Source organism: Pecten maximus, chromosome 1 (genome assembly GCF_902652985.1).
Source record: "Pecten maximus chromosome 1, xPecMax1.1, whole genome shotgun sequence".
Lineage (NCBI taxonomy): Eukaryota > Metazoa > Mollusca > Bivalvia > Pectinida > Pectinidae > Pecten > Pecten maximus.
The window spans coordinates 51,767,496-51,779,318 of NC_047015.1; the positions used below are offsets into that span (position 1 = coordinate 51,767,496).

Genomic DNA, 11,823 nt, shown 5'->3' on the forward strand with positions numbered 1-11,823 from the left:
GAAAGATTGTGTGATCATGGACCCTGAGATATATGAAAACATTTAAATAAATTAATTATACTTCAGCTCTCTGCTTGATGTTCAATATTTTTTAGAATCGGACTGGTGAGCCCCCCCAACGGAGTTAAATTGAATACAAATTGAATTAACAAACCAATACCTGTAGCCATCTTCGTTCCAACATGTGGATATTACGGGAGTTTCCCTAAATTTCCAACGTAGTGTTAGAGCTACCTCCCTCTACCTGTTGAACTACAATATTTACATATATATTCTAAAAATAAAACACTAGGGAATCAATCGTGTCTATTATTAGATAGCTAGCACCTCGCCATATCACAAAAACGTTTTAATCAAATGTATTCTGTGATTTTTTTTGATTTTTTTCTTATTTTCACCTAATCTAAAAACATTCAATCATAATTCATTTACATTCATGTATAGTTAAAGATATATCACATTAAAAAAGAGTCACAATAATAAACCTATAAATATACCCACTCCAACACCCCAATCTTGTTCTATCCGATGAGATATCAATACCAATCCAGATACAACCAGATAAGCCCCGTCCCTACCCTATCAATTATGACTGAAATTCTAGTAAATGCACATTTGAAAAAATGGTTATACGCCTTGTATGCATAATGATCACATATTTATAAACAAATCTACATAGAATAGGAAATTGTTGCTTGGACTTTTTTTTTTTTTTTTTTTTCTGTGCTATCTAAGACATAGAACATCATTGTTCCGTCAGATAACGTGGCTACCAAAAGTATATCAGTTGTTGGTCCTAAGGACTTCATTTAAATCTATGATTTGGGACCTTTTCATTTTCATATTCTGACAATACATTGGGTTTCATTTTACTGTCTCATGTTAACGCAATTAAGAAAGATATTTGGATCCTGACCCCCGAGATAAATGAAAACATTTATAAATGATACTTCAGCTCCTATGTTATTGTCAAATGTTTATCTGGTGAGATATCAAAATAAATAATACCGTATACAACCAGATATGCCCCTCCCCCATCCCTATCTAGGTCTATACCCACTCCCGGCACCCCAATCTGGAGATATCAATATCACATGGGATGTCTTCTTTCTGAACATTTTCATATTCCAGTTAATACCCTGCGTTTTGTTATATTGTCTTATGTTAACACAATTAAGAAAGATTGTGTGATCATGGACCCTGAGATATATGAAAACATTTAAATAAATTAATTATACTTCAGCTCTCTGCTTGATGTTCAATATTTTTTAGAATCGGACTGGTGAGCCCCCCCAACGGAGTTAAATTGAATACAAATTGAATTAACAAACCAATACCTGTAGCCATCTTCGTTCCAACATGTGGATATTACGGGAGTTTCCCTAAATTTCCAACGTAGTGTTAGAGCTACCTCCCTCTACATGTTGAACTACAATATTTACATATATATTCTAAAAATAAAACACTAGGGAATCAATCGTGTCTATTATTAGATAGCTAGCACCTCGCCATATCACAAAAACGTTTTAATCAAATGTATTCTGTGATTTTTTTTGATTTTTTTCTTATTTTCACCTAATCTAAAAACATTCAATCATAATTCATTTACATTCATGTATAGTTAAAGATATATCACATTAAAAAAGAGTCACAATAATAAACCTATAAATATACCCACTCCCACACCCCAATCTTGTTCTATCCGATGAGATATCAATACCAATCCAGATACAACCAGATAAGCCCCGTCCCTACCCTATCAATTATGACTGAAATTCTAGTAAATGCACATTTGAAAAAATGGTTATACGCCTTGTATGCATAATGATCACATCTTTATAAACAAATCTACATAGAATAGGAAATTGTTGCTTGGACTTTTTTTTTTTTTTTTTTTCTGCGCTATCTAAGACATAGAACATCATTGTTCCGTCAGATAACGTGGCTACCAAAAGTATATCAGTTGTTGGTCCTAAGGACTTCATTTAAATCTATGATTTGGGACCTTTTCATTTTCATATTCTGACAATACATTGGGTTTCATTTTACTGTCTCATGTTAACGCAATTAAGAAAGATATTTGGATCCTGACCCCCGAGATAAATGAAAACATTTATAAATGATACTTCAGCTCCTATGTTATTGTCAAATGTTTATCTGGTGAGATATCAAAATAAGTAATACCGTATACAACCAGATATGCCCCTCCCCCATCCCTATCTAGGTCTATACCCACTCCCGGCACCCCAATCTGGAGATATCAATATCACATGGGATGTCTTCTTTCTGAACATTTTCATATTCCAGTTAATACCCTGCGTTTTGTTATATTGTCTTATGTTAACACAATTAAGAAAGATTGTGTGATCATGGACCCTGAGATATATGAAAACATTTAAATGAATTAATTATACTTCAGCTCTCTGCTTGATGTTCAATATTTTTTAGAATCGGACTGGTGAGCCCCCCTCCCCCCAACGGAGTTGCATTGAATACAAATTGAATTAACAAACCAATACCTGTAGCCATCTTTGTTCCAACATGTGGATATTACGGGAGTTTCCCTAAATTTCCAACGTAGTGTTAGAGCTACCTCCCTCTACCTGTTGAACTACAATATTTACATATATATTCTAAAAATAAAGCACTAGGGAATCAATCGTGTCTATTATTAGATAGCTAGCACCTCGCCATATCACAAAAACGTTTTAATCAAATGTATTCTGTGATTTTTTTTGATTTTTTTCTTATTTTCACCTAATCTAAAAACATTCAATCATAATTCATTTACATTCATGTATAGTTAAAGATATATCACATTAAAAAAGAGTCACAATAATAAACCTATAAATATACCCACTCCCACACCCCAATCTTGTTCTATCCGATGAGATATCAATACCAATCCAGATACAACCAGATAAGCCCCGTCCCTACCCTATCAATTATGACTGAAATTCTAGTAAATGCACATTTGAAAAAATGGTTATACGCCTTGTATGCATAATGATCACATATTTATAAACAAATCTACATAGAATAGGAAATTGTTGCTTGGACTTTTTTTTTTTTTTTTTCTTTTTTTTTTTTCTGCGCTATCTAAGACATAGAACATAATTGTTCCGTCAGATAACGTGGCTACCAAAAGTATATCAGTTGTTGGTCCTAAGGACTTCATTTAAATCTATGATTTGGGACCTTTTCATTTTCATATTCTGACAATACATTGGGTTTCATTTTACTGTCTCATGTTAACGCAATTAAGAAAGATATTTGGATCCTGACCCCCGAGATAAATGAAAACATTTATAAATGATACTTCAGCTCCTATGTTATTGTCAAATGTTTATCTGGTGAGATATCAAAATAAATAATACCGTATACAACCAGATATGCCCCTCCCCCATCCCTATCTAGGTCTATACCCACTCCCGGCACCCCAATCTGGAGATATCAATATCACATGGGATGTCTTCTTTCTGAACATTTTCATATTCCAGTTAATACCCTGCGTTTTGTTATATTGTCTTATGTTAACACAATTAAGAAAGATTGTGTGATCATGGACCCTGAGATATATGAAAACATTTAAATAAATAAATTATACTTCAGCTCTCTGCTTGATGTTCAATATTTTTTAGAATCGGACTGGTGAGCCCCCCTCCCCCCAACGGAGTTACAATGAATACAAATTGAATTAACAAACCAATACCTGTAGCCATCTTTGTTCCAACATGTGGATATTACGGGAGTTTCCCTAAATTTCCAACGTAGTGTTAGAGCTACCTCCCTCTACATGTTGAACTACAATATTTACATATATATTCTAAAAATAAAGCACTAGGGAATCAATCGTGTCTATTATTAGATAGCTAGCACCTCGCCATATCACAAAAACGTTTTAATCAAATGTATTCTGTGATTTTTTTTTGATTTTTTTCTTATTTTCACCTAATCTAAAAACATTCAATCATAATTCATTTACATTCATGTATAGTTAAAGATATATCACATTAAAAAAAGAGTCACAATAATAAACCTATAAATATACCCACTCCCACACCCCAATCTTGTTCTATCCGATGAGATATCAATACCAATCCAGATACAACCAGATAAGCCCCGTCCCTACCCTATCAATTATGACTGAAATTCTAGTAAATGCACATTTGAAAAAATGGTTATACGCCTTGTATGCATAATGATCACATATTTATAAACAAATCTACATAGAATAGGAAATTGTTGCTTGGACTTTTTTTTTTTTTTTTTTTTCTTTTTTTTTCTGTGCTATCTAAGACATAGAACATCATTGTTCCTTTAGATAACGTGGCTACCAAAAGTATATCAGTTGTTGGTCCTAAGGACTTCATTTAAATCTATGATTTGGGACCTTTTCATATTCTGACAATACATTGGGTTTCATTTTACTGTCTCATGTTAACGCAATTAAGAAAGATATTTGGATCCTGACCCCCGAGATAAATGAAAACATTTATAAATGATACTTCAGCTCCTATGTTATTATCAAATGTTTATCTGGTGAGATATCAAAATAAGTAATACCGTATACAACCAGATATGCCCCTCCCCCATCCCTATCTAGGTCTATACCCACTCCCGGCACCCCAATCTGGAGATATCAATATCACATGGGATACAACCAGTTGAACAGTATTGTTTCCTCAAATAACCGTTCTTGGCTACCAATAGTATAATAATTGATCCTAAGGACTGCATTTGAATCTACGATTTTTGACCTGTTGTTCTGTCTTCTTTCTGAACATTTTCATATTCTGGTCGATACCCCGTGTTTTGTTATACTGTCTAATGTTAACACAATTTAGAAAGATTGTGGGATCATGGCCCCTGAAATGAATAAAAACATTTATAGATAATACTTCAGATCTCTGCCTGATGTTCAATATTTTAAAATCATGATCATGTAACTTAAATATGGTACTTTATTGATATAGCATTATCTTCCAAATTCTTTTATTCATATGATGTAAGCTGTTGCTCCCTGCAGTACTTACTGTACAGTAGTAGATGATAGAATGTGTCTGTATTACCAATCTGACATAACTTACTGTACAGTAGTAGATGATAGAATGTGTCTGTATTACCAATCTGACATAACTTACTGTACTGTAGTAGATGATACAGTGTGTCTGTATTACCAATCTGACATAACTTACTGTACAGTAGTAGATGATTGAATGTGTCTGTATTACCAATCTGACATAACTTACTGTACAGTGGTTCACAATAAGGTAGTATAGTTAATTCGATGTCAGGTCACTACATCGTTACTAACAGACGGAGACAACTGCTATATGGAGGTCAGGAACAGCTACGATCATGTGAAGATGGTGTTCATGAATATCAATATGGCTACTTTACATACAACGCACTAAAAGGATCAGAATCAGAACAGGGTAGCATGCCATTCCTCTCAGGCACATTATAATTACAATGGTCTTGTATGGTGTTTCAAGGTTTAATTCCTCAGAACAGCTAAGAGTTTATCTTTCATGCTCGGTGGGGGTCTATTCTCTAAAAAGTCATAGTAAAACCTGTATTTAACGACATTTACAAAACACTCACGTTTTATCAACTCATTGAAGCACGTGAGGGGCCTTTATGGGGGAGGACAATCACTGTTCTCCAAAACATTTCGTCCAATCGTTTCAAGTTTTGAATCAGTAAAAGCCTGAATTCCAAAGGCACTGATTTAGTTTTTTGAAGCTTTGTTTTGTTAGCAAGGTATTAAAATTTTGCATTAGATATAGCTTATTTTTAGCAAGTTTTCTCCAAAAGTACTCGTCCATTTTTTTCTTTGTTTCAATCAGTTAAAAGCTGAATACATTTTACATTGCTTGATCAAGTTTAATAGCAAACGATTTTGAAAAAGAAAAAAAAAATGGCAAAAGTGTACGCTACGTTGAAGATAATATATAATTATTTAAAGAGTTTATTAAACTTCATGTTACATGTTCATAGTCGCGAGTGCAAGATTCTGTTTATCACATAATTCGTATTTATCAGAATGTAAGTGAAAATTTCAAATCTATTTTATGTGAGACAGGCGAATATCGATTTGGACAATTAGGACCATCGTGTGACGTCACAAATTCATTGTAATGTCGGTGTAGATGTGTGATCAATATATTTCGGTAAAACTCCACATAAAATACAAATTTAAAGAGATATGTTTGTCAAAATTATGGAATAACGTTAAGGCTGTGATTAATCCTTTATACAACTATACATAACTACACTTTATTCCACAAATACATTCAGACTGTCTGCCAAGAGCTTTTAAATCCCCCAAACCCAATCACCTTTGCAATGTCTCACAAATATATCCCGTCGCCCTTAGCAACGCCCTTCAAATATGTCCCATCACCCTTACTGACGCCCTACAATGTCCCATCCGCATCACCCTTAGTAACGCCCTTCAAATATGTCCCATCACCCTTAGTAATGCCCTTCAAATATGTCCCATCACCCTTAGTAACGCCCTTCAAATATGTCCCATCACCCTTAGTAACGCCCTTCAAATATGTCCCATCACCCTTAGTAACGCCCTTCAAATATGTCCCATCACCCTTAGTAACGCCCTTCAAACATGTCCCATCACCCTTACTGACGCCCAACAATGTCCAATCCGCATCACTCTTAGTAACGCCCTTCAAATATGTCCCATCACCCTTAGTAACGCCCTTCAAATATGTCCCATCACCCTTAGTAACGCCCTTCAAATATGTCCCATCACCCTTACTGACGCCCTACAATGTCCCATCCGCATCACTTTTAGTAACGCCCTTCAAATATGTTCCATCACTCTTAGTAACGCCCTTCAAATATGTCCCATCACCCTTAGTAATGCCCTTCAAATATGTCCCATCACCCTTAGTAACGCCCTTCAAATATGTCCCATCACCCTTAGTAACGCCCTTCAAATATGTCGCATCACCCTTAGTAATGCCCTTCAAATATGTCCCATCACCCTTAGTAACGCCCTTCAAATATGTCCCATCACCCTTAGTATTGCCCTTCAAATATGTCCCATCACCCTTAGTAATGCCCTTCAAATATGCCTTATCACCCTTAATGACGCTTTACAATGTCCCATCATCATCATTCTTAGTAACGTAATTTCAAATGTGTCCCATCACTCTTAAAATGCATTTAAAGGCCCCAACATCACACCCTTAGTAACGCTTTACAATATCCCATCCTCAATTCCATTGCGCTCTGATAAAAAGAAATAGTACTTTCATGTTTACATCCCCAAATAAAAAGGATCATTTTTTTCTTGTTGAGAGTATCTTTATTGTTGAACAAACAGAAAGAAAACATATGAATATAACAATGAAATGATATGATATAGTGAAATCAATGGTATTTCATAAAAATGTTTACACAATATCGCATAAAAGATATACACACAACATCGTAAAGGAGTTCCTTTTTTGATATGATATGTATATAACAATCAAATCGAAGCATTTAAAAAATCCGATCTCATAACTAAATCATTGTGCATAAATCCACAACAAACCTAGGTTTGTTTTTTTGTTTTGTTTTGTTTTTTTTACGTTAATTTGTTGAAATCCCATAAATTTTTACAAAATGAGATAATTATAATTAATAATTGATATATCAATATGTTTATGACATTGGACTAAAGAAGCTTACATATTAAAGAACGTTAATACGTAATGTTTCGTGAATCTTGAACCGTATACCAAAGAAAAGTGAGAAACGCGGACTCCATTAACCAAACTTAATGTTTCAAATTATCTTAAAGGTTAAGGATTGAACAAAAGATACACAAAAAATTAGCAAAAAAAAAAAAATAATAATAATAATAATGAAAAAAAAATTTTAAACAGTAAACAGTAAAGTTAAATGAATTATACTGCAACATACAGCAGCTGTAGAAGTTGCCAATGGTGCCAATGATACGAAGAGTATAAAAAGTTAAGGCCGGTTAATGACACAACACGAAAAGATCAAATATATATATTGGAATCTGTACAAACAAATGCCCGTATTGAAACACAATATCACAATCCAGTAAGCTTTAATGTTCTCTAAGGTGGTTCGCAGTGTCTAGAAAAGGGTGCATATCTTGAGTTTGAAGACTGATTATATTATTTAAATTCCAATCACAGTGTCCCAAACGGTAAATTAAGTTGTAGTATTTAAAGAGGGTTTTCGAAAGAAATGATAATAAACTTGGACAATGAACACTCAAAACATTCTCTCGATGTCCCACAACAAGCATTCAACGCTAACCCAGGCGGAGCGATGTAAAGAAAACATTGAATATGAGTGATCAATATATTTTGGTCAAATTTTACATCAAAAAAACATTTATGGATATATTTTTGGTAAAAAGCTCGTGAGCTGTGGTGATATACTTTTCTCCACAGAGATATGTTCAGAGTGTATGCCAAGAGTTATCGCCCAAATGCCAAAACTCTATCACCATTAGTGACGCCTCTCAATGCTCGATGTCCATCACCTCATGCTCTCAACGCCTCTCAATGCCATTAATCTCGTCTGTCAATGCACTCAGTAGATTATATATTGAGTGTTTTGACAGACGAGTCTTAATACCTATTTCTACCACAATGCCCTGTGCTATTCCACTCTCGCTATAATGCTCGTGTCTTTTGTAACTTTTAAAAAATAACTTACTCGTGTGAAATAAATTCCATATCCAACAACCACTCGTTGTGTAACCTCTATATCTCACCCTTAGAGACGCATCAAATTGCCTCATCTCCATCACTTCACCTCATTACAATTACATATTTTCATCGTATCGCTCGTTGACCAAAACGCAAACGTGAAAGACTGTTCGTACATGCAAAATAGTGATATTGAACGTGTTCCATTTAGCAGAACGGCCGGTTTGAACTTGAACAACCGAACGTTCCGCAAAATGAAACACGCTAATTTTCTGTCATTGTTCCTCAAACTGTCTCCCTTGGTTTCAGCACGTGACCATCAACTTTAACAGACCGACCATTATCTCCCACTTCTTTGACGGGTTTTTCAATCTGATAAAAATCCCGCACGTCTTTGGTGGTGCTGTTGGTATTTGGTGATTGGATACGTGCTGTAGGCCCATGTGTTGTGTTTTCAGATGACGTCGGCAGAAATGGTGGGTTTTCCGATGACGTCATGGAAGTTGTTTGTTGCATTAGATTGAGCGGTACCCCAGCAGGAGGGGTGACGTTTTGTGACGACATCGTCTCTGTTTCGTTTAAAAGGGACTCGAAACACAAAGAACCAGGAAGCATGTCTCCTTGTCTTCTGCCCAGTACACCGGGGTTTTGACGACACCGTAATGGCTCCATTTGCTTGACATAGGTTTGATCAACGTTCTTTTTGCGACGCAAAATGATGTTCGATAAGCGGTACATTTTGTTAACAAGAACAGTGGTAGGTTGGTTATTTCCGCGTTCAATAAATTTTCTGAAGAGACACACGGTAATCAAAATGGCAGAAATCAGACAGACAGCCAACACGGACAGAATCTGTAACCATGGTACCGAGTTGTCGCTTTTCAGATCCATAAGGGGTGCCACTGAAATTATATAAAAAAAATCAATATAAAAGGAATAGCAATCTTCAACAATTCATGCATTTTGTGATGAAATTATGAAACACTTCATTTCAAACAAAACCCGATTTAAAAGTTGTCTGTTATAGCAAAATACACATATTGTAATTCATGAAATTATATAACTTTTTTTCATGTTACACATTTTTTAATATATATTATCAGCACAGTATCGACACAATTCGTTGGATTTTGTGAAATATTTGCCATTCGTTCTTAATTCGGGTTCTTACATCAGCTACAATGTATGCTTGTAAGCCGAAGCATTCACAGTTTTTTTTTCCGAAAAAAATAGTAGAGAGAGAGAAAGAGAAAGAGAGAGACAGACAGACAGACAGACAGACAGAGACACGGAGAGAGAGACACTCACACATAGAGACGGAGGAGGGGGGGGGGGGGGGGTCTATAAAACACCACTGACTGTGACATGCTATGATAAATTAACTTACCTGTTGTAAAGGATGTGGTCACATGCCGGTTGATATGTTCTGTAAAGAGAAAGAGAAATATGCATTTACCAAAAGAAGGGAAGCAACTCGAACTAAAAAATCTTATCATACATGCACGTTATTAATGTTCTAGCTTGTAAAACACATACAATTCTTATTTTGATTTTTTTTCTAAACTATTTTTCGGTTTCGTTTATTTTAAACTTTAACTGAAATGTCAAAGCCATAAGCTTAAGTAACCAAGGGCCATAAAAAGACGCACATTTTTAAAGATTAATAAAATTAAAAGATGTATATAAAAGAATAGCTCGATACAAATCAAGACGAAACCAACTAATGCATTTCAGGAAAATAAATAGTTTACACGCTCAATTTTCAATTGAAATAGATGTTTCTGACATTACTTTTCTAGGTTTTTTTTAAATGTTTAAATGCACATGTAATACACATACCTTTACACACACGAGTGCACCGTGGTATGTGGCTGTCCGTAAAACATGTCTGAAGCCACAGGACGCATTGGAAACAAAACTTTGAAAGATGGTCACAGAATGAGTCTTCCATGCATACGTCTCCGTAGCATGTAACGTTTCCTGTAAATGATAAAGTTATTCCTTTATACAGCCTGTGGACGAAACACCTCGTAATTATTTCGTATGTCAAATTTTGTTATTAGAATGCAAAGGATCTAAGATATATTTTCACAAACTGGACATCGTCCATTTTATATAAAATAAAATGTATACCTTTTAATTCATTTTGCTCAACTTGATAATTTATATAATTTATCATGAAAATTTATATGAACCCAGTCATCTTTTTTTTTTTTTTTTTTTTTTTTGCCTGGCATTTGAGCTATGGGGTGACCATGAGATGAACTAATTGCAGGTACAATGTTAGGCTATAGAAAGCGGTTGATTCTTAGATGACCATTTACCTGTGTAAATTCATATCTAAACGCTGTTATTGCTCTAATATGACTTTAATATAATGTTTAATAAGGCGTGCCAGCCCCCTAGCTCCCTCCACGTTTTAATTGATTGTGCCCGCACTCTCCCAGCATTTCCCGGAGAAAAAATGGAGATTGCATGCACATGTACATTATACTGTAGTCGATTTCATCCTTTTGTATATTCTGATGGTTGTCTCGATAAATCGGCGGTAAAAATATTGAGAAAAGTTTCCTGAATGGATAATTTATAACTGACGATAGATCATCTGTTTGATTTTTTTAATCCTTGAATGAAAACATTTTTTGTTATTGCTACATATGGATGAATATCAATTTTTGAAACTAATTTTAAATGTAACTTAGGAAACAGTAATATATTCTATTCGTCCCATTTATAAATTCAGATGAAAATATTCATATTAATTACACAATCTTATTAATATTGACTTACCTGCGTTTTCCATTCTAGGTCGGTGTATAGTTCTTCAAGACTTGGGATGGGGATAAAATTCCCCGCGATAGCCCAAGTACGAGTTTGGGGGTTTTGTAACAAAATATACTTAATAACAAAACTTACTCATTATTTCATATCAGATTTATGCTACGCTCACAGAGTGTACTATAGAACTGGGTATTTCAGCTGTAAAATTAAGAATTTATATTTCAAATTGATTTAAAACGATACGCGATACATTAATAACACCTCGGAGGGCCTCTCGGGAATTCCCCTATTTCTCCATGCACAACATATAGTTTATTATTTATATGATTTAAAATAT

General features: G+C 34.6%; 1 protein-coding gene across 1 annotated transcript; it reads right to left on the reverse strand.

Moving 5' to 3' along the window:
• Window positions 1-7,910: 7,910 nt before the first annotated feature.
• Window positions 7,911-11,522, reverse strand: LOC117337527. The gene is made up of 4 exons (XM_033898551.1): window positions 11,496-11,522; window positions 10,545-10,685; window positions 10,093-10,131; window positions 7,911-9,607 (listed from the first exon to the last, which is right to left on the reverse strand). The coding sequence occupies exons 1-4, from the start codon at window positions 11,506-11,508 to the stop codon at window positions 8,991-8,993; spliced, it is 810 nt and encodes a 269-aa protein (XP_033754442.1). The 5' UTR covers window positions 11,509-11,522; the 3' UTR covers window positions 7,911-8,990.
• Between the last annotated feature and the right edge of the window lie 301 nt (window positions 11,523-11,823).